The following is a 25,504-nucleotide window of genomic DNA, read 5'->3' on the forward strand; positions in this document are numbered from 1 at the left end:
AATTTTATACACACACACACACACACACACATATATATATATATATATATATATATACACAGAGTATCTTATTTTAATGCAATAACTGTACTTTTAAAGAAATTAACCTGGGAAACAAACTCTTCATGTATTTTACTTCTGAATTAAAATATTTTTATTCATTGATAATCAGGAAATGTAAAAAAAAAATCTTAAATAAAAGTAAAATGTATTTTTTTTCATTCATAATTATCTAGACCAGGATCTAGATCAGATTCAAAGTGCAAGGTTTAATTTGAGGACAGATATTTTAATGATCTGTTACTTGTGCTAATCTGGTCACATATAAATTACAAATGATATTTCCATATATAATTTAAGTAAATATTAGATATAGGAAAACATGTGTTTATAGAAAGCACAAAATGTAATACTTTAATCTAGTTGGAGTTAAAATCATTTGAGATTCTGCTGCTGTCCTCAGAATGGCTTAGTATCTTATTTTTTATTAAGCTGTTTCCAATGTCAAAAGTTTGCCTCGTGTGGCTTTCAATTATATGACCAGCATAAAATAAGAGAAAAGCTGACAGAAATTAATCCATGATGCAAGCAAAGAAAGATTTTAATGTACTAGCTGCATTTTTGAGGCTGTTTATACATTAACATAGTCTCTACTATAAAAATTGCTAAGATATTATGATCGGTCATGCATCTCTTTCTATCAATAGTCCACAAAATTTTCTTTAAATTGAATAATTGACCTTCTACCTGGTCAAGTGTGCATTATGTGCTTCCTGGCACTTGAAATAATGATCGGCAGAATTTAAAATGAATGGAAACATTTTTCAAACACTCTGTATTCAAAACACAAGATAATTTCAGGAGTGTGGGAGAACTATCAATACCTTCATCATGTGTGACATAAAGTAACTCTTTCTAATCTTTGCCTCAATTTGCTAAACTATGACCATGAGAAACATTGGTAATATAAACACTTCATCTGAGGGAGTGATAAACTCTTCTTCATTTGAATTTTAAGATTCCATATTCTTAATATATTAACAAAAGTCAATGAATTACGCATCTGTAATACTAATAGTGTTAGCTAACAACAAAAATTAAGAATTCTTCTGTTCATCTTAATTATAGGACTTTATCACTTTCCAAAATTTCTAACAGAAACAGAAATATCTTTACTCTGTAGTAGCATTGATGGTGCCAAAACCTTAATTAAATCTGAAGGTCCTCACAACTTTAGAAGACTGTGAATTGTGAACTGTATTCCAGGAACAATGAATATACATAAAAGAAAGAAATTGCCATGTACTTCAGTGGCCATGTTAAGCTGCTGAATCCACTGACTTTGTTAAATTTAGACTAAATTAAACTATTCATTTATTCACTGCTCTGGGGAAATGGCATATTACAGTAAAGGGTAAAGGAATCCAGTCCTTGACTTTATAATCTAGGCAGGAAAAGTTTCTAAAATGTGTGAATACATTTAAATTCAAAACACAGCAAGCATAAAGCAATAGAATTTTTAAGGAGATCCTAATATTCAAAAGTGCTTACTGTTTGTAAGTCACAATATTAGGTGCTTTAATAAATTGATCTCATTGACTCTTTGCTAAGACCTTGTAAAATAGGTATTTATAATCCCATTTTAAACCTAAGACCCGGAGAAGTCAACTTGTCCAAGATCACATACTTAGTTAAGTGGCAAAACTAGGAACTCTTCTCCAGGTACTGAATGACGTCAAATACATGATTTAATCCTTTCATGGTGCTACTTTCATGACCATGGATATGTTTGTTTTAGGACACACAAATGGAACATTCAGAGGAAACTCTTATAACAGTTGTTAATATTTATTCCCTGAATTTAAGTAAAAATAATTAAAAAATCAAACACCCATCTGTAAAACATACTACTTTATGAAAGAATAAACCAAATAATACACCCCACACTATAAGCCAGGACTTACTGTTTTACTTTATTTATATAGTTAAGTAGTAAGTGAGCAAGCAGGAATTAATTCTTACATTATTGATTCACAACATTTGTAAATTGAGCTGAATATAGTAAAATTATACAAAATCATACCAAAAACCTTATCATTTCATTTGTGGATATTGTTGGGTAGCTGCAATATAATTAATTCCCTTCGAAGTAAGTTGTTTTTTTTCTTAACTATGGCACAACAATATTTTTTTGGTTTTTATTTCCTATGTATTGGGTGATGTTAAAAAAAATTCTCCAAAAGAAGAAGAGAAATAAATACTAGTTTTAAATTATCAGGTCACATTTATATTAGAAAGAGTTATCAGATTAATTGTTTAGTTTTTATGAAATATTTATTTTAAAATGAGAAATTTGGTATGTATAACATTAAGTGAAAATGTAAGTGTGCAAAAGTATTAGTACAGCAAGAGATAAACTTTTAAAATATAAGTAGGAAAAGATTTTTGAAAATAATACAAACATGTTTTCACTGGTTAGCTCTAGAAGATGCTTTTGTAGGTTTTTGGTTTTTGTTTTTGTGGTTTTTTTTTGCGGGGGCTTTGTGTATTACTTGCCTGTGCTTTCCACATTTCCTTAGTAAGTGTATTTTATTTCTGTAATCAGAAAAAAATTAACAAATTTTATGAGTTAAAATTTATGTTCAATTCTTATCCTTAAAATATAAGGTTATAAAATACTCTTAAATTTTAAATTAATAGCTGTCTGACCTGGGGTTAGCCATGCCTGCCCACCCCGTCCTAATCCTAAGTCTTCTTGCCTTTGATTCAATTTAGACTTTGGTCTTTTTTTCTGATTAAAAAGTCCACAGACTTGGATATATGTACCAAGAGCATGAAAAATAACATAAATGTGACAAAAATAACCTTTAAGCTAGTCAGAAATTTTTACTAAAGCTATTTTAACTTTATGGTTTATAGGGACTGAAGAGGAAGATGAAGGGGATGACCTTTTACTTCGGTCTGTGGATGAATTCTGGTGGTTTCCTCACATGTGGAGCCACATGCAACCCCACCTCTTCCACAATGAGTCATCTTTAGTAGAGCAGATGATTCTCAACAAGGAATTTGCACTGGTGAGCACATTTTATTGTGGTATCTTTTGAACTATAAGTTGTGGTCTCATAGTGGAAGCGTAAAATCAATGTATTAGGTTGAATACATTAGAAATAGAATAAAATATAATATCAGGGTGCATCACATGTATTGAGAGTACATATGACTTTGTGATTATTTTGTTTCAGATATGTGTGTATATGTATATGGTCATCATGTGATTATATATGAAATATATTTCAAAAAGTAAGTTATTTTCAGAAAGCTGTCAACTCCTGTTTTATGAGTTGATTATTCTTGCATCTATGAAGACAAAAAAAAAGTAAAAACTTCACTGTATTTCCAGTCTAATATAATTAACCCTTCAAAAATAATTTTTTGGCTCAACATGACTAATCATTAGAGAAATACAAATCAAAACTGGAATATCTCATTTCAGTCAGAAAAACTGTTATTAATAAGTCAAAAACAACAGATGTTGGCATGGTTGCAGAGGAAAAGAGAATGCTTATGCATTGCTGGTGAAAATGTAAATTAGTATAGCCATTGTGGAAAGTAATGTGGCAATTTCTCAAAGAACTTAAAAGAGAAGTACTATTTGATTGAGCAATTCCGTTATTAAGTATACGCCAGAAGAGTATAAATTGTTCTACCATAAAGATGCACACGCAGGTCCATGACAGCACTATTCACAACAGCAAAGTCATGGAATCATCCTAAATGCCCATCAACAGTAGACTGGATGAAGAAAATGTGGTCCGTATACACCATGGAACACTATGCAGCCATAAAAAAAGAATGAGACTGTGTCCTTTGCAGCAACATGAATGAGGCTGGATGTCATAATCCTAAGCAAACTGACAGACACAGGAACAGAAAACCAAGCACTGTATGATGGCACTTAAGAGTATGAGCTAAACACTGAGTACACATGGACCCAAAGAAAGGAACACTGGACACTAGAGCCTACTTGAGAGTGGAGGGAGGCGATGTAAGTACTACCTATCTGAGACTGTGTGTTTCACCTGGGTGACAAAAATAATCTGTACACGGTACCTCCGTGACACAATTTATCTGTATCACTAAACCTGCACATGTACCCCTGAACTATTTCTTAAAATAATAGTTAAAAAAATCATTTGTTGCAAGAATGAAAGAAGGAAATGAGTGAGTTGAATGTCTGGAGCCATGACTCTAGACCAGTGGCTCTCATATTTTAGTATGATCTAATTTCACCTAGAAGACTTCTAAAACTCAGACTGCTTGGCCTGTTTCTGGAGTTTCTGATTCAGTAGATCTGCGGGGAGGCCTGATAATTTACATTTCAGAAAATTCCTAGATGATCCCCTGGATGGGGGATCATCCAATCATCCCCTGGATGACTCTACACTAAGAATCACTTGCTCTAAACTAGGGGCTAAAAAATTATGACCTATGAGCCAAATCTGGAGTGTTACTTGCTCTTTATGATCCCTGAGCTAAGAAAGCCTTTTTAAACACATTTATTAATAATTCAAATCAAAGGTAAACAATCAAAGGAACAATAATATTTTTGTTAACATAAAAATTATATAAAGTTTATATTCAAATGTTCATAAAGTTGTATTAGAACACTGCCACATTCATTCCTTTATGAATTGTCTGCAGCTGATTTCACACTGCAACGGCAGAGTTGAGTGGTTGCAAAAGAGATCCTAAGGTCCACAAAGCCTAAAATATTTTTATCTCGACCTTTAAAATAAAAAACATGTCTGGCCATCCCTGCTCTAGACATTCATTAAGCCATATATTCCTTTAAGAATCTAACAGAAGACAGAAACATTTTCCCTAGAAAAATGCTCAGATGCACATTCTCACATCTTCAACCAGTGGGACATGCTATCACAAGGGGTTTGTGAATTCACCGAAGACCCTAGGTCCTAACTAGGAGCTCTTACTTAAAATATGTTGTTATGATTTATTAGTACCATGTGATTACTGATGTCTTCATTTTTTAAGCCATCTTTGAAAGCATAGCCCCAAAGACAAATTAATATGATATTTTATAAAGTTATGCCCAGTTGTTATGATAATAGCTCATCGTTCTTTGCACCTCTAAATCCCCAGACAAGTGTCAGATCTGCACACAGGATTCTTACTAGTAAATGCAGAACATATAAAAAGCAGTTAAGATCAAGGACTTAGGCATCAGACTATCTGTTTGAATCTTCACCTTCCATTGATGGTTGCTGACCTTGAACAAATTACTTAGATTCTCTGTGTCTGTTTCTCCATTTATAAAACTGAGTTGTTATAATGGTAACAACTACCTCCTGGAATTGCTGGAAGGATATACATAATGTGTTTAGAGCAGCGGCTGGCACAGAGTAAGCATTCAATAGTGTTGATTAACCATTTATAACCTTTCTAAATATAGAGGAACATGCAGTTACATCTTGATTTTAAGACGTCTGATTTTTTTTAAAAAAACTTAACTTTTAGAAAATCTCTCATGAATGTTGTGCTGCTTCACACCATTATAAAATTTAGATAGTTTTCATTTAAAAAATACACTTATCTTGAGTAAGCATGCTAAATTCTCTTAGGAAAGTTACCTTGAAAATAAAACATGTTTATCACCTGTCTTAAACCTCCCCTACATCATTCCACTTCACTTCCACTCTGGAGCCTTACTCTTTAGGAATATAGGTTATATTTCATAATGGTTGATTTCACCTGTTTGTGTAATTTCTTTTTTAAAAGCCATGCTGAGAGCTCTGGGAAGACTCAGATGTAATTGCTTTGTAATGAAATGTTGAAAGCTATTTAGAGTCCATTCGGAGTAATTACATTTTTTTAATCAGTGTGGCTAGCAACTATACTTATTCCTATAAATACATTTTGTAACAATTTTTTTTATTTTGCATAGTCAAAATATTACAACTAAAATGAAGTCCATTAAAAATACATCATACTGAAATGACACTGTCCTTTTCTTTCTGGAGTTCAGCTTAATAAAACTCAAGACTCTTCAAGCAGTGACATTCAGAACTCCACCTTTACTGTCAACATGACGTGACAATACATGTGCTATCCAAAGGTCCAAGAAATATATCTCTTTCTTGCTAAATTAATATATTTTCACATCCAGCTGACACTTTAGAACCATCAACATTATCAAGATAAGATAGGATAGCAGAAACCCTAAATGACATATTTGTGGACTAAATTTTAGTCCTGACTGCTAGTAAAAAGTTCTGACAAAACTGTTAACTTATTTAATATCTTTATGTCTCACTTTCCTCTCTCGAAATAGTAATGACTCTCTTTTTTTCATTCTCTAAACTACAAAGTTTTTAGATAATTAATTTACATCAACTCATCTGCCAACCAAAGGCACTGGACCAGATAATACTACTGATCAATTCCAGTTTTAAAATTCTGTGATCATTTTGGACAACATCAGTTCACAAATTTGGAATGAACATCTTGAAATCCTCATCCAGCTGCAATTGAAGCAATTATGGGAAAAGATTTTCTAACTAAATGAACAATTTATATAGATAAAAATCAAAAGTCTTTAAATCCTTTTTAAGTTCTATTCTGACACTCCTCATTATCCTTTGGTGTGACCTTGGCTGGCAGAGGGATTGTCAGTCTCATAAGCACATTTTTCTCATTGTAGTTCCAAAAATGCTTCAACATAGTCAGATATATTAATAACTTGATAGTGATATTTCAAATCAGTTTTATTTTTTAAAAAACAATCTATCTGAGTAGTTTTATTTGTGCAATTTCTCTGAATTCTTGAGTTTATGTTCTCTTGTACGACGTTTAAAAATAATGAAACACATTGAAACCTGCTTCTTTACCCTTTCATCATGTTGAAAAAGGCTTTATTAATATAAAGCATTGTTATTGTTATTTCCTAATAACACACATGTATGCCATGTGAATACATATATGAGTGTGGGAGTTATGTGTATCTGTGAGCACAAATGTATATGTCATATCTATATGTGTGTGTGTTGGTATTCAGGATGTTAAGCTAATGACAAATATAGTCAACTGAAATATGGCAATTATGAGATACTCATCTTGGTATGACAGTAGGGTGGAGAAAAAATTTTTTGGCTCTTTCTCCTTCAATAACTCATAGAGTTTTAGTGCTATTCAGCTGCTTGAATATGTTAATAAATAGATGCAAATCTTCAATAACAACAACAGATAAACAAAGGTTGAAGAGAATGAGAAACAATGGCCAACATGAAAGCACTAATGAAAAAAAATTACCAAAATTTATTTGATTTAACCTATAGCTACTTTCCAATCACAGAAAAAAAAGTGCAAGTACCATAAACCTGAATTGTTTATTTTTATTCCACAATAGACTTTAAAAGTTTTAAAAATTGTAATTTATTATGTTTTACATATAAACTCATTAAAGTTTTCAAACCAATGCAGCTTTTCAGTTCACTAATAGTTGCAGACCATGAAATATCCTGAATAGATAAGCAACAACTTTTTGTCTTCAATACTGACATTTTCAATGATGATGTGAATTTTACTTGCTATGTTATTGAGCAGTCTGATATCTTTTTCATGACTAAGTGAAGATTCTTGAACACAGAGGTTTTTAAATTCTGATTTAAAAAGCTACACATATTTATAAAATGTATAACTTTTTTCATAATTACACAATATGCAAAAATGCTAAATGTCCTCATAAAAACACAAATCTATTAGCGAAAGACTATGGAAAATCCTTGTGTGTCATAATAAACTGCATACTCAATCAGCTATGTAGATGTCACATTAAAAAGAAATAGAAGTAATATGATAGTGAAATAATAGTATAATGAAATGAAACTGAGAGAGAGCTTTCTTTCAATGTCGGCAATGCCTTACAGTATTTTTACTGGATTATCCAATTTGAAGTCTGGTATTATACCACAAATGCAAGGAATCAGAAAAAAAACTGTTTATAACTAATATGGTATTTTAAAGTAAAGAATTTAGATAAAATAAGGATATTTACACTAAAACAAAACTGTGAACAAATATTTAACAAAAATTCACAATGAACAAATAGTGTATTTTGGAGGTTCAATAACAAAACAATCTTTACACTTAAGAGTGGACCCACATGTGAAGGAAAGAGTTAGATTAAAAAATAAAAATAAAAAACTGTGAAACACCAAGACATAGAAAAAGGAAGGAAATTCTGTAATATGTGACAATATGGATGAACCTTGAGGGCATTCTGCTAAATGAAATAAGGCAGTTACAGAAAAACAAATACTGCATAATTCCACTTACATAAGGTATCTAAAATAGTCAAATTCATATAATCAAAGAGTGGAATGGTGGTTTTCAGGGCCTGAAGGAAATGAGAAAAGAGGATTTAATAATCAAGGATCATTAAGTTTTAGTTAAGATGAATAAATTCTAGAGATCTGCCATACAACGTTGTGCTTATAGTCAAATATAATAATGCACACATAAAAAAAATTATCAGAAAGGTAGATATGTTAATTGTTCTTACCACAATAAAATAAAATAATAAAACATTTTTTGACAATTGAACAAGATCTTGAGGGATTCTATGGAATGCCTATTTAAGTACGAATTTCTGTGTAAATTGCTTCAGTAATTGAATGCATTAGTTGAACATTCAGATATCTTAGATATTGCTTAATAACAAATTGCTCAAACTGTAAAGCCCTAAACCACACATGAATTATTTAACAGTTTATGTAAGGGAGTCAGGAAGCTGAGTATGACATAACTGGATCCTGCAGTTCAGGATTTCTCACAGATGTCAATCGGTGTGTCAGCTGAGGTGGCAGTCATTTCAAGGCTCAACTGGAGGGTGGACCTGCTGCCAAGCTCACATAGTTATTGGCAAGATTCAGCTCCTTACAAGCTGTTGGATTGATTGAAGACCTCAATTTCCCACCAGCTGCTGCTCGGGTCTGCCCTGTGCTCCTTGCCATGTGGGTCATTTGGGATGGCAGCATACAGCATAGTAATTGGCTTCATTAGAGTTAAGGCTCTGAGAAAGGAAAAGAAAAAGAGACAGATTGATTCAGAGTCTTTTATTACATAAATATCAAAAGCAATATCTCTTCACATGTACCATATACTCTTTAGGAGAAGCCAGTCACTAGATCTAGCACACACTCAAAAACATAAAATAAAATAGAAAATAAAGGGAACACCAGGAGACAGTGATAACTAACTGAAAGACATTATAGAAGCTGCCTATCACTTCTAACTAGAAATAAGAAATACAGAGGATCCTGTATAATATAACTCACACTTATTATTGCATTAATTTAAAAATATTTCTATATGAACTAAAACCTAATATTTTTCCTCAAGATTAATGCCAATTATATCCTTCTAAGCTATCAATATTAAATTCACCTGATACCTCTCTTTCTCTCATCTAATCCATTCCTTCTACTTGAAATGTATTAAGAACTGATTAATTTGAATTCTTACCACCTCTACTATCAATCAACTTAGTGCAAATTACCACTGTATCATTTTTAGCAGCTTCATTGATATTGATATTAACATATCATAAAGTTCACCCATGTAAAGTGTAAATTTCAATGTTTTCAGGATATTCTCAGATCTGTGCAAGCTTCTCATAATTGTAGAACATTTTCATCAACTCATTATGGAAAGCAATCACTTTCTATTTCTCCCAACTCCCTCAGTCTGAGCAAATAACTAATATACTTTCTGTCTTTACAGATTTGCTTATTCAGGACATTGAATATAAGTAGAGTCATACATTACATGGTCTTTTTGACTAGACTTTTTCACTTAGCATAATGTTTTTCAGGTTCAAACATTTAACATTTATCAGTACTTCTTTCCTTTTTATTGAAAAATAATGTTTAATTGTATGGCTATATTATATTTTCTTTATTCACTATGTATCCATTCTTTATTGTTTCATAGACATTTGGATTGTTTTGGGGTTGATTCCACTGTCTGGCTAGTTTTTGCAATGCTGCTATGGGCATCCATGTACAAGTTTTTATGTGGACATATGTTTTTATTTTTCTTTAGTATTTACCCAGAAGTGGAATTACTGGATCAATAACTTTATGTTTAACATTTTGATGAATAGTTATACTGTTTTTAAAGTGTGAGCACCATTTTATATTATACCAACAATTCATGAGTATTCCAATTGCTCTCACAAACCCTTGTTATTAACTACCTTTATTGTAGTCATTCTAGTGGGTGTGAAGTGGTTCTTTTCTTTCAAGGTTATTTTGGCTATTCTGGGTCTTTTGAATTTCCATATGGACTTTAGGATCATCTTATTACTTTCTGAAAAATAAACAACTGGGATTATGACAGTGATAGTTGTCAATCTGCAATTAAGTTTGGGAAATATAGTCATGTAACCAATGTTAAGTTTTCTGATCCATGCACATGGGCTGTCTATTCATTTATTTGGGTCTTCTATAGTTTCTTTAAACAACATTTTATAATTTTCAGAGTCTAAATTTTGTACTTCTTTTATTAAATGCATTCCTAAATATTTTATTCTTTCTGATGCTATTATAAAAAAATCTTTCAAAATTCTACTTTATATTGCTATTTTTTTGTATAGAAGTACAATTGATATTTGTATGTGGATCTTGTAACATCCAAATCTCCAAATTTGCTGAACTCGTTTATTATTTTTAGAGTTTTTTGGTGGATTCCTTAAGATTGTCTGTATATAAAATTATGTCATCTGCAAATAGAAATAGTTTTACTTCTTCATTTTCAATCTGGCTATATTTTATTTTATTTTATTGTCTAATTTTCCTGACTGCAACTTTCAGTACAATGTTGAATAGAAATGATGAGAACAAATATCTTTGTTTTATACCTAGTCCTAAGGGGATAATATGCAGTCTTTCACCATTAGGCATGATGTTAGCTTTAGATTTTTCATAGATACCTATTAGCAAGTTGAAGAAGTCTTTGTTTCTGTATGTGTTTTTCTCATAGAAGGATGTTTGATTTGTTACATACCCTTTCAGTGTCTATTGAGTTAGTCATGTGTTTTTCCTCCTTTATTCTCTTGATATGGCATATTACACTAATTATTTTTAGATGTTAAGCCCACCTTGCTTAACGTCTAAAATCCCACTTTGGTAAATGCTATGATAAATCCCACTTTGTTATTGCATATAATCATTTTTTTAAAAATATTTAATACAAATTTATTATCTTATAGCTCCAGAGATTAGAAGTCTAACACTGATCTCACTGGACTAAAATCAAGGGGTTGGCAGGGCTGTGTTCCTTCTGGAGGCTCTAGGGAAGAATATGTTTTCTTGGCTTTAGCTTCTAGAGGCCTTCTGCATTCCTTGGCTTGTGGCCCCCTTCCTCCTTCAAAGCCAACAAAGTTGTACTAAGTCTTTCTTATGCTACTGTCTCTATGGTTCTCCCTCTTCTGCTTCCTTCTTCCACTTTTAAGGACTCTTGTGATTACACTGAGCCCAGCCAGATAATCCAAAATAATATTCCTGTCTTAAGGTCAATTGAACAGCAACCTTTTGAGTTTAATCGCTAGCGTCTTTGAGTATTTTTTAAATCTATATTTATAGAGATACAGGTCTGTACATTTCTTTAAAAAGCATAATTGTTTGGCTTTGATGTCAGGGTAATACTAGCCTTATAGTTAATTGAGAAATATTCTTTACTTTTCTATTTTTTTATGTATGAAGGGAGGAGAATTCATGAATTACAAGCATTAATTATTTTTATATGTTTAGTAGAACTGACCAGTGTAGCATCCTGCTCCTTGCTTTTATTTGTGGGAAGATTTTAATTTACTGTCATTCAATTTACTTGTTATAAGTCTATTTATATTTCCTATCTCCAATTGAGTTAATTTCTTTAGTTTGTGTGTTTCTAGACATTTACTAATTTTATCTATGTTATCAAATATTTAGTATATAATGTTCATAATAGTTCCTTGTGGCACTTTTTATTTGTATATGGTCAGTAGTGTTGTTTTGATTTTTATTATTGATATTACTGGTTTAAGCCTTTTCCTCCACTTGGTCTAGCTAAAGTTTTTCCAATTGAGTTGACGATTTCAAATAACCAAATTTTAATTTTATAGTTTTCCCTTATTGCTTTTTTATTCTCTACTTCATTAATTTCTGCTCTACATTAGTTCTTTCCTTCTGATTTCTTTATATTTAATATGCTTTTCTTCAAGGTTTTAAGGACAAATATTAGGTTATTGACTTGAAAGATTTTTCTATCATTTTAAATAAAGGCATTTCACAGCTATGAATTTCTAAGTACTAACTTTGTTGCATCCCCTAAGTTTTAGTAAGTTGTGTCTTCATTTTTATTAATTTCAGAATATTTCCTAATCTTCCTTGTGATTTATTCTTAGTGGTTGCTTCATAGTTACAATATATATTTTAACTTCTTAGAATCTTTTTCAATTTCTAGTGACTTTTCCCAGTGAATTATAGAAACATTGTATTTACATATCTCCATTCCTCCCTTTTTCCTTCTTGTTATTGCACATTACATGCATTTGTTACAAATTCAGCAATACATTGTTATAGTTTATACTTTATGTAATTTTACATGTTTGTAAAACTTGAATACAGAGAAACTACATATTCATAGAGTTTTCTATACAGAGTTTCTTCTATGTCTTTTTTTACTTTTCATTTTTTTCTTGTAAATTTAAATACTATTTAATGTTACTTTCTTACTTCAGTATGGCTTTTCTTCCACCTGTTATTTTTGTTCTGTTATTAAAAATATATTGTATTTACATATTATAGCAGTAGCAATGCAATTATGTGCATATTATTTTCTACCATTGCATTTTAAATCTGATGAGAAGAAATATGTATTTATACTGTCTTCCAGAAATACTTAATTACCTTTACCAACATTCTTTGTTTCTTTATGTTGATTCAGATTACTCTCTGTGGTTATTTGCTTTCAGTCTGAAGAACTACATTTATAATTTCTTATAAGAGACGTTTGGCAATGTATTTGATGTATCTGTGAATGTAGTTATTTCACTGCCATTTTTGAAAGATAGCTTTGCTAGATATACAATTACTGATTGGGGATTTTCTTTTTTCTTTCCACTTCCTCTGGATCCCACAGTTTCTACTGAGAAGTGAATAGTTAATTTTTCTGTGTTTCCCTTCTATGTAATGAATTGTCTTTTTTTGTTACTTTCAAGGTTTGTCGATTGCCTTCGCTTTCAATCTTTTTATGATGATGTATATGCATATGAATTTCTTTGTTTATTTTAGTTCCAGTTCACTGATCTTCTTACATGTGTGAATTAATAATTTTCATCAAATTTGCAAAGTTTTCAGGCAATAATTTTTTGAATAGCTTTTATGCTTCTTTTTGTCCCTCCACTCTTTTTTGATAATCCCATCTCATGTGTATTGGTGCATTTAACAGTGTCCCAAATTTCTCTGTGGCTCTGGTCATTCATTTTTCCTATTTTTTTCCCTCTTTGTTCTTCAGTTGCATAATCTCATAATCAATTTTCAAGTGTGCTAAATTTTTCTTCTGTTAGGTCAGATCTTCTGTTGAATGCTGATATGGCTTGGCTGTGTCCCCACCCAAATCTCTTCTTGAATTATAGCTCCCATAATCTCCCCCATTTCATGGGAGGGTTCTGGTGGGGCGTAATTGAATCATGGGGACAAGTTTTTTTTATGCTGTTCTTGAGACAGTGGATACGTCTCACAAGATCTGATGGTTTTATAAAGGACAATTCTTCTACACCTGCCCTTTTGCCTGCCACCATATAAAATGTGCCTTTGCTTCTCCTTCGCCTTTCACCATGATTGTAAGGCTTTCTCAGTCATGTGAAACTGTGAGTCCATTAAACCTCTCTTTATTTACAAATTACCCAGTCTTGGATAGTTTTTCATAACAGTATGAAAATTGGCTAATACAGTAAACTGGTACTAGTAGAGTATTGCTATAAGTATACTGAAAATTGTCGAGAACATCTGCTGGGGCAGAAAGGAAGAGAAATGTGAGACGGGAGTCCCCACACAGAGTCCCCACTAGGGCATTGCCAAGTGAAGCTGTGGGAAGAGGGCCACCATCCTCTAGACCCCAGAATGGCAGATCCACCAATGGCTTGCACCCTGCACCCAGAAAAGCCACAGACACTCAAGGCAGCCATTGAAAGCAGCCAGGAAGAGGGCTGTTATATGTGAACTTTTGGTGCCACAAAAGAAGTAGCACTCAGATATAAATTTCTCAGCATGGCAATTTACATCTATAGAAGGGTGAGCTTCACAGATGGAACAATGGAGAGTGTACACCTGGACAAGGGAGGTAAAGGGATTCTCATTTCTGATGGAGTGGTTTGTTGTTTCTGTATTGGCAACGTTAGACCATACAGTCTAGACTAATTCTGATTGGCTGTTTTAAAGAGAGCAGGGGTACAAGCCAAAGTGGCAAGGTGGGTAGTTTGGTGAGAAGTATGGTTACAGGACAGGTACCTAGGGTAACTCAGGTCAAAGCAGGTGACTGGAGCAGATGACTAGAGCAGGTGAGTGGAGCAGGTGACCAGGATGACTCAGAATAAAGCAGAATACAGGGGGAACAGATATGAACTACTGATTAGAACTGGTGAAAAAGGTTGTTTACTGAAACTACAAGGAAGGTAAACTTTAAAATGGAGGATTAAAGAATAAGAGAGATGAACATACTGACATACTGATTCTTTGAAGAGAAACTTGGCATTCACTTTAACAGGGCTGTACCCGGCAAAGCTATAGGGGCGGAGCTGCCCAAGACCATGGGAACCCACTTCCTGCATCAGTATGACCTGGATGTGAGACATGGTGTCAACAGAGATCATTTTGGAGCTAAAATTTGACTGCCCTGCTGAATTTCGGACTTGCATGGGACCATAGCCACTTTGATTTGGCCAGTTTTCCCCATTTGAAACAGGTGTATTTACCCAATATGTGTACCCCCATTGTATCTAGGAAGTAGCAAATTTGCTTTTGAGTTTACAGACTCATAGATGGAAGCAGCCTGTCTTGTCTTAGATGGGACTTTGGACTGTGGACTTTTGAGTTACTGCTGAAATGAGTAAAGACTTTGGGGGACTGTTGGGAAGGCATGTTTAGTTTTGAAATGTGAGGACTTGAGATTTAGGAGAGGCAGGAATGATACGGTTTGGCTGTGTCACCACCAAAATCTTATCTTCAATAATTCCCATGTGTCATGAGAGTGGGAGGTGATTGAATCATGAAGGTGGGTTTTCCCATGCTATTCTCGTGATGGTGAATAATCTCATGAGATTGGATGATTTAGTAAATGGGAGTCACCCTACACAAGCTCTCTTGCCTGCTGCTCCGTAAGATGTGTCTTTGCTCCTCCTTTGCCTTCTGTCATGGTTGTGAGGCCTCCCCAGCCATGTGGAACTGTGAGTCAATTAAACCTCTTTTTCTTGGGTATTTCTTCATGGCAGTATATTTTTAAAAAACCTAATACAAGACCCGTAGTATTTTTTTTGAATTTCAGTATTGTACTTTTTATCTCTAAAGTTTTTATTTGATACTTTATTAAAACTTATGTCTCATTTATATTCTCATTTAATGAGATATTGTCATCATTCCTTTTCTTCATGTCTTCACACCAGGTTTGCTTTAGTTGCTTGAATGAATTTGAAGTCTTTGTCTTCTATGTCTGCCATCTGGACCCTTTAGAGGAAATTTCAATTGCTCATTTTATTTCCTGTGTATGAATTACACCATCTTGTTTCTTTGTATATCTTGTATTTTAAAAAAAAAAATCTTGGACATTTTAGATAACTTTTGCAGCACTCTTCACACTGATCCCTTCCCTCCATGTTAAGGATGTATTTTTGTTGCCTTTGAGTTATTTATTTGTTTAATTAAATGGCTGGATACTTTAAGGTAGACTTTCATTCGAAGTGTGCAGCCTCAGTTCTGTCCTGATGGGGAGCATAGTCACTCTTGAATGATGGTAGTTTTAGAAAGGCCCAATTTGTCTCTTCCTTATATTTTTGTTAAGCTCTCTGCCTCTGGAATAGAACTTAGTCAGGAGTGAGCCTATACTGATTGTCAACTGTTTAATTGATTTTGAGAAAAAGCACTCAGACTATGAGGCTTTTACTTATCAAAGCAGTGTTCTTCTTAGCTAACTCTGTATCTGGTTCTCTTTAGAGAGAAAGTTTCTGTTGGGTCAATGATTCACTTGTTTGTAGTCTTAATTATGGTAACAACAGTCTCCTCCTTACTTGCTTACTATTAAAATCTCTACTCTGAGAGAATGAGCTTACACTGAAACTTTGGCACACTTTGTCTCAAATATTAAGTGTTTTCTTGGGGAGAACATTGCAGACTTCTCTTCTTGAGAGCTACCTCTCTCTCTGGGCAAACTCTCTGTGCCACTGCTCAGAAATAAAAGTAACTGCAATGCGAGCAGAAGCAAGGATGGGGAAGGTGCCACTTTCAAACAACCATCTGATGAGAATTGACTCACTATTGCAAGGACCGTGCCAAGAAGGATAATGCTAAGCCATTCATGAGAATTCTGACCTCATTATCCAATCACTTCTTACCAGACCTCGCCTCCAACACTGGTGATTACAATTCAATATGCGATTTGGTGAGGACACAAATCCAAATCATATCATCACATATACACTTTAAAGGACAAATTACAAAAGCCTGGATAAAACAATGTTTTAGTAACATTATCTTGTGTCAATTCAAAATTGAACTTTGCTGTATCAAAGAGCTGTTTGGGGGAAGTATAGCTTTTATCTGTTTTGCACAAAATAAGTAAGTTACTTATCTTTTAGTCTCATCTTCCATTTCCTCTTTTCCTTGCTTCACGTAGATGAGACTTTTTATTTTATCTCATTTTCTAATATACCTTGATCCATATAATCCATTTTGCTAATCCTTTATTCCAAAGTTGCCATCCTACTTTTACATTTAAGCCTCATGATAGATATGAATATAGTATTACTAATAATTATTTCTGAAATGCTAGAATTTCTAGACTAGGCATTCAAATGAAATTTAATTTAATTTAAATTAAATCCATTGTGCTTTTGGATTTTTTTAAAAAATAATCTATTGTATCTGGGGATTTTTGAAACAGTGTTTTAAAATCATAAAACAGAGAAGACAAAATAAATTTTTAAGTATAAGAAAACATCGAATAATAACATAAAATATTACTAGCATTACCCTGGAGGCAGAGCAGTCAAAATCTGCTAAAAGTTTAGAAAATGAAATATGTGAATGATCTTGAATATAGTTAACTCCCTTTATCAGAAATTTGTGATAAGAAAAATAGTCTTAGGAAGGAAGAAAATAAAATCACAGTGGGAAAATTACAGAGCAACAGCTAGTAAGCTTGAAGCTCCTTTATATGAGCAGTTAAATAATTTGGTTACTGCATATAGAACACTTATTTACAGATGGCATTTGATAGCAGTTTAAAAATACTCTTCTTTTTATATTCCTTCAGTTATGTGATGAAAGTATTCTTTTATATTCATGTAGTTAATAGAAATATCTCTTCATCATTATGTCTGTTAATTAGTTTTGCTGTTGATGTTAAATATGCATACATTTCCTATATTATTCAATATAAAATATTATATTACAATGAATTAGTTAGCCATTTGTCACTTAAAAACTTTAGCATTTGAATTATTTACTGTTTTGTTCATTTCAGCGAACAACTACCTAAAACATGTAACTTACTGCTTTTAAGTTAAAAAATGCATTACAGGCATCACATCAGATTCAGATAGACCAAGTTTTTATTGTTCACAAAGACTAAGTTTTCATTGTGAATATGAATGATTTCACTGCACTGTGCTCCTGATGTGTTCTTAGAGTCTGCTGATATTATGACTATTTGCTCCTAAACTGTGTTCTTAGAATGTTTGAATCCTTATGTCTACTTTTTCTACTTCCTCAGTCTTCTCTTCCAAGTTTGTAAGATTGATGTTCATCTTCCAGACATTGTCATGTAATTTGATTCTAGTAGCCAGACTCTTATATCAGTAAAAAAAAAAGTCATCAAACCAGTTAACTATCAAAGTTCCTGATGCCTCAAAAATTATATAAATCTAAGTCACTCTGAATTTGGAAATCAGGTGGATAAAGCTTCTTAGGCTTGTTTCTAAAGTGATATTGAAAGGTCTCAATTTTACAAATGAGAAAACCAAGCCCTAGAACTTGTTTATGTGACTTGTGCATAGTCACACAAGTAACTCACATGCTGCCATGTGGTTCCAATTGTACTATGCAGCACTGCAAAGTAAAAGCTGATGGTTTCTGGGAGAAATGGACAATACCTCCCCACAAAAAAATGAGCCATCTTGTGTGCCTGGTTTTCTTAAAGCCTTTTTCAGTCATAGCATAGGTAATTAAAGCAACGTATGAATGACCTCTGAATAGATGAGTAATTGTAAAAGCTACTCATCTTTAGGTATTGGGAGAAGTAGATTCTATTGCATAAACCTTAGATTAGCATGGAAAATTGAGGTATATAAATGGCATAATAATTAATATATTGATTAACAAAAATATTTTTATTTCTCTTCCTTTATATATTCATTGACAATAGATAAGGTTTTTACCCATTTTACAAGTAGGATATTGTTTTAAAAATTTATTAGCTAATTTAAGCAGTCTCCAAGATTTTCATCAATTCCTATTTTCACCAAACTAACAGCATAAAGGATAGCATGAACTTTTTGCCTGCAAATTAGAATTGGTATTTCATTAGCTATTAATATTCATACTGCTTAGCAATGGATTTAGAGAAAAATGGCTTTTCTTGTCATGTGTTATATCATGGTAAGGCCTTGACTTGTTGGTCTGGTATTGGCAGGTAGATGAAAGAATTTTCCTTAGACAGAAAATCTATACAATACATATTTATCTATTTTATTTTCCTAGCAGATGGCAATAACAGACCCTCCCGCCCCCCAAATTGCTTTTTCCACTGCAGCATCTTTTTCTTGTCAAGCAGCCATTTTATTTCTGAACACATTTAACCTCAAAGGAAGTAATGCCCCCTGCAAAATGCACTTCAGTATCAAGCAAGAATAATTGAAAAATGAACTATTTATATAACTCAAAATTTATTAATATATATCTATCAAGATTTACATCTGTCTGTTCTAGAAACCTTTTTATTATTTTTGGTAAGTAAAAAATCTTGAAAATCATTCTGCTTTACTTGCTCGCTCTATAGTCTTATGCTTTTAAATAATTTTCTAAGATTATCTAGAGAAACTCCAATGCTTTTCACTGATATGTGAAAATTGTAACATTGGTTCCCCCCTAGGAGATAGGCTGATAACCAGTTAATGTACTTGGGAATACTTAATTTACTTGCTTTAAAACAAATTAATATTTCCTATAGCTATTATTTCACTTATTCAGAACAATGGTCTGTGTGTAAAATATAAAAAGAAAAAAGTCATATTTTTCAGAAGAAAACAAAATATTAGCTAATTTTCTACATAAAGGTTATTCACTGTGTGATATGAGTTCAAATTACATGAGTCATTACCTAATTGCTCAGTGTAAAAGTCAAACCCTTGTATTTGGCTTCAGACCAAACTTGGTTCAAATTCTGTCTTTGACAATTATGATATGGATGACCTTGGAAAATTAATTAAAATTCCTGTGCTTTAATTTACAAATATGTAAATAAGTATGACAGCAGTTCTTACTCCACAGGTTTTTTATGAGAATTGGATATTGTGTGTACATGTTTATGTATACATAATTCTTAGCAGAATAATTGGCACATAAGCGTTTCCAAAGTATTTGTCATCATTATCCTTATGGTTATCAGCATTTTTACCATATTTCTTCAAGAAGCATGTTATCATTCCTTTTGAAATATGAGGTTGACGATGCATGAAATGGCCAAATGACTTTTTCAAGGTTACGTAATATTCAAGTTGAAAACTGAAATGAGATTCTAATCTGCTTTGCAATCCTCAGTCTATCCATAACTCCATATTGAAAGTGAAAGTGTTTAATAATGAAAAAAGCTAATATCAAACATTCCAAGAATAAAAGAGCATGAATGATAAAAGTTGTATTGTAAAAAGTGAAAAAATTAAAGGAGTTCATTCATACACATGTGAACATGTAAATCTTTGAAATTATTGTTTTCCAATTACGTCCAAATTATGTTCAGTGTGAAAACTACCTCTGTCCTTTCAGTTGTCAGTCCTTTATGTCTTGCTCATTCTTCCTTTCTTTCTTCTACCTTATTCCTTCCTTTTCCCCTTCTTTTTCTTTCTCACTTTCTTTCGTTCCTTCCTCAACAGACTATGAATATGCATTATCTGCTGAGCACTTGACTTGACACCGAGGATGCAAAAGTGATTACTTACTTAGTAGATGGGAGAGGGGAGAATGCAGTGAGAGTAATAAAGTAGCATTTTACATTGTTGAGAGAAATGTAGAGAATGTAGTATAGTCACAACAGCAACACTAGTTTGTTATAAGAGTTAAAAAAAAAAAAAAAGAACAATTGAGTTGGTAACATTTGTGAAAAATGAGTAGGTGGGCATGAGGCAGAAAGCAGGAAGGGAACCCCTAAACGGAGGGAGTAGTAGCAGAAAGAGCACAAGACTATACCCAATAAATGTGCCCTTCCAATCAAATCCATATAGATTCAGCAACAACCTATCTATGCCTTAGGAAATTGCTGCTTGTGGGATTTGGCCTGCAGTCTGTTAGTGTATGGTTGGTGTGCTAAGAGTAAGTTTTACATTTTTAAGAAATTTTATTTTACTTTTGGTGCATACTATATCTGGCATTTCTCCCCATGTTATCCCTCCCTACCCCCCATTGTCTCTCCCCTACCCTCCCCCCAACTGTCTCCTGTGTGTGATGCTCCTCTCTCTGAGTCCATGTGTTCTTGTTGCTCAGCACCCACCTATGAGTGGGAACATACGGTGCTTGGCTTTCTGTTCTTGTGTCAGTTTGTTCAGAATGATGGTTTCCAGATTCATCCAAGTCCCTGCAAAGAACATGAATTCATCGTTTTTTATGGCTGTGTAGTATTCCATAGTGTGCATGTACCACATTTTCTTTGTCCAGTCTATCATTGATGGGCATTTGGGTTGGTTCTAGGTCTTTGCTATTATACACAGGGCTGCAGTGATCATACGTGTGCATGTGTCTTTATAGTAGAACAATTTATAGTTCTTTGAGTTTTACATTTTTAAAGAGTTGTAAATATCAAAGAAAGAAAGAAAATGTGGGACAGAGGCAGTATGTTGCTGGCAAAACTTTACCAAACCTTAACTTACACATGGTTCTGAAGAAAGCATATAAAATTGGAATCGTCATGATGAACAGTAGTTCCTGAATTCTTAACTGATGTACATTTTTCATCAGTTACTATTGGTGAACTATCAAACCCTTAGAAATATGAAATTTATGAACAATAAAATATTGTTTCCAATATTCCTGTCTTAATGAACCTTGGAAAAGTGCATAATATATTGAAGAAAGAAATAATAAATTGATTTGGCCACAGAGGAAGCTTTGTGTTGGAAATTAGGGGAAGATGGGAACAAGTAGCTCATGTGAGCCAGAATATGGAGGAAACTTTTATCCTAGGTGTTGGAGCTTCGGGTTCCCTAAATCCAAATGCATAAATGATGTGGCCTCTGCTTAGAGCTCTACACTTGAAATAACAATTTCTCAGATTCTCACCTCACCTTCCTGTGTTCCTAATTAATGTATCCTAATGTATTGTTCTCCTATAATCTTCTAAATCAGTATTCTTGCATGTACTTTGTACATAGGATTAGGCAGTAGCCTGTTTAGTAACAGGGTATGGAAATCCTTATTTTTACCTTCTCGTTTAAGGCTACAGATGTCTTATAACCTTGGTCACCACTTCTAAATGTGTACTCAATGTCAATGGTTACTTTCGTGCTTATTCAATAAAGCCAAAGTTTGCTTGTGGAGCCAAACTGTCCTAGTTACAGGAATAAATTTCTCAACTTTTATTTTAGGTAGTTGGCATTGAACACTGTTCTGGCCAATCAGATGAAAGCATAACTTTTAGTATGGGGCTTCCAGGAAAGCTTCAGGAAAGGAGCATAAATAATGCTGGGGCTCTGCCCTTCTGCCCTTAGCTTTTGTCCCTTTCTTTAACCTGCTGTTGTCTCATTGGCTGGAACTAAAGTATTCTTCTTAAAACTATGAAGGAAATGTCAAGAGAATCAAAGACTTCACTTCTGGCAATCTTGAACTGCTGAACCAATATTAGCAACCACTAGTCTACAGATTCCCCATCACTCGAGAGATAAAATAAAAATAAAACTCCTATGTTTTTCAATTTTCTGTTTTGGGGTGTTGTTCCTTTTTTGGTACAAAGGTTGGACCCATTCCCCATCCAACGGCATGCTCTAATGCTTTCTCTTGGAATTTATCTCTTAAATTATTTTGAGATTTGCTTACATTCAAGTTGTTCTCCTTATCTAGAATTTGCCCACCCTCAAAGGAATATTTGTAAAGAATAATAAACTAAAACATAATATTTTACTGCTTTCTAAAAAGTATTGTTGAGAGATATTAATCAGTTATTAGATAACAGTTTCGTGACTGGATTCTTGAAGTGGTCAGTAATAGCATGGTTAGCTCCCACAAATGTTAATTTCACTGCTTCAATGATTACCCTTGTTTTTAATTATTAAATGACTGCAAAATAATTGAGCCAAAGTTTTCCATGAGTTTTTAGCATTATAAGTTACTTCTTCTGTTTTATTATTATTATTTAACTGCTCTCTTAAAAATGCCCCATTTAAGTCAGATAATCCCCCAAAACTATTAAAAAACAGGTTTTTTCTCTTTCTGTCTCTTCTCTTTACTCTTTTGCATTTTAGAGTTTGAAAATTTTTTTTAGTCTGATGGTGTGTCCTTTATACTTTATCTATAGCAGCTGAACATTTTCAGCATTCCATGTTTTTTTAAACAGTTGACACTTCAGTTCTCTGCACTCTTGTCTGCAGTAACTTGAGCAATATTCAAATATATGAAATTGTTTCCAAATATGTTTACAATGGGAAGAATTAAAGCTAATTAATAACAAAGGAGAATTGGGTATTTAATATAAACTTGTTTTGAGATGAGAACTGTCTTTATTACCTTATTTCCAAATATGATATGACTTCAGCAGGATAACAAAATGAAAATGTAGTAATTCAGTCTGATCTTACTTTGAAATGTGTCAACATGTCTACAGAAAAATATAATTATTTAATAATCTATGTGGCCAGTTACTCACGTAAACATATTAATTTAATTCTTTGAGTATATGGGTACCATTTATTAATAAAAACCTACTTTTGGTCTGATGAAATTTAACCTGCTTTGCATGGTAGTAAAAGTTCCACAAAATTGCAAACAATCATTATTTTAAGTAAGAAAAGGCACAGGATGTCATAAAAGGACAAAATGTAATAACACTCTGTATTTCGGGGGGGGGGGGGATGGAAGCAACAATCAGAGGGATGGCTCACACTTATACCAAATGTTTAAAACATTTTTCCATAAATGTGTTAAGCTGACATTAAGTTGGGAAAATGCCTCCTAAGGGAAATCTCAGCTTGACTCAAAAATAATATTAAAAAAATTCCACTGCTAAGAGAAAGTAGTAGTTTATACTAATCTACTTTTTCTGCAAAATGATGACTTTGAATTAATGATTGCAGCCCATCCGCTGCTATACATAATTGTAGAAGGATCCAAAAAGTTTGGAAATATATTCATAATCAGAAAATGAAGCATGCCATAGCCAGCTTTGAAAAGGACAGTTATCCCTCTTTCCCTTGTCTACTTCACATATACAGGCATCCCCAGCTATCCCACTGAAGTCAGATGGAAGATGCAATCCTCCATCAAATGCAATCAGATGGAAGATTTTTAAAGCCTAATATTTTATTTGTGTGCTGCAGTAAATACTTGAGGTACTTAAAATGATGAGAAATATGCCAACATATTTACATATAGTTGTTACATAAAACAACATTACAGAAAATCATATTGTGAAAATTATGTGATTTGTGTTAAGCAAAATTATTTTGAGTACCTTTTATTTGCACATTTCTGCCTACAGTACTATAGCAATGATGTAATAATGGGCTCAATAATATCATTCTTGTTTCCACCTGACTTAACACATTGAATAATTTTGAATGTCATTGTTTAGTCCAGTTGATAGGCACTATTAAAAATGTAATACTTAATACCTGTAACCTTTCTCTTGCTTCTAAATTAAATCCAAAAACATCTTTCTATGTAACACAGGCCTCCAGTGAAGGGAACAGTGCTAACAGGCAGTTCTGTGTTTCTCCAGATATCATGCTGACCCCATCTTTGTTATCCCTCACTCTTCCTGGGCACTTGCTTTTCTCCTTATTCGACCTCTTTCAAGAGCCAATCCTAATAAGCATTCACTCCCTTGTATATGCTCTGAATTTCTTTCCACTTTTCTTTTTATCATACTTCCCTATAAAGTCTCAACCCTGGTTGAGTCCAAATTGACACCATGTTTACGCCTATACTCCTGAAACTAAATCTGTCTTGGACCAGTGTTTAATTGTTCTCACTTTAAAACCTGGCCACAGATCCCAAGAAGACCCCTATAGTGCCAAAGACAAGTCTTTATTTTATTTATAATCCTACATTTCTCTACCTTTTCCTCTCTCTTCAAACTACTGCACAAATTATCTCAACCCTACTGTCAGCTGATGATCTTGTTTCTTATTTCATTTAAAAAAAAGACCTCCTATGAGTAACAACTACAACAACAAAACCTTTCACACACTTCTCTCATTACAACTGCCACTTCAATATGATGATAACAAAATAAAAATAAAATAGTAGGCATGATTTTAATTTTAGGCATGTGAAAATTTCTACAGAAAAAGTAATCATCATAACAATGTTTATATATACAAACCTAAAAGATCTGCCCCCTTTTTTCTCTTCCATGTTGCCACATTAAACAGCTTCTGGAAAAACATGGTAAAAATGAATGGTGTCCTCTGGAGTTGTTCTGTGAAAAATTCTCAAGGCTATTTGCAGCAACTCTGCTCCTTGACATCATCTCTTGCTAATCTCCCCCTTCGCTAACTCTATTGCAAAAACAATAGAATCCTTGCTCTTCCTTAAAAAGGCCCAGAGTTCGTATGTGCTGTCTCCTCTGCCTGGAATAATCTTTCTCAAATTGTCTGTATAGCTCAATACATCACAAGTTTTCACCTTAACTGAAATACTACCTTGTCCATTAGACCATGACTAAGTAATCTGCTTAATTTTGCAACCCATACCCCTTGATTCCACTCTACATTTCTGCTTTATTTTTCTCCATGTTTCTAATCACCTTC

At 33.1% G+C, this 25,504-nt stretch overlaps 1 protein-coding gene across 1 annotated transcript in view; it reads left to right on the forward strand.

Annotated features, from left to right (window-relative positions):
* The window catches only part of LOC101036090 (N-deacetylase and N-sulfotransferase 4), a 302,288-nt gene that overhangs the window by 152,396 nt on the left and 124,388 nt on the right, over positions 1-25,504 (forward strand). The window contains exon 4 of the mRNA XM_003929435.4: positions 2,920-3,074. Within this exon, the coding sequence (XP_003929484.1) occupies positions 2,920-3,074 (155 nt within the window). The remainder of the gene's footprint in view (positions 1-2,919; positions 3,075-25,504) is intronic.

The sequence above is a fragment of the Saimiri boliviensis genome, chromosome 3, assembly GCF_048565385.1.
Source record: "Saimiri boliviensis isolate mSaiBol1 chromosome 3, mSaiBol1.pri, whole genome shotgun sequence".
Taxonomy (NCBI): Eukaryota; Metazoa; Chordata; class Mammalia; order Primates; family Cebidae; genus Saimiri; species Saimiri boliviensis.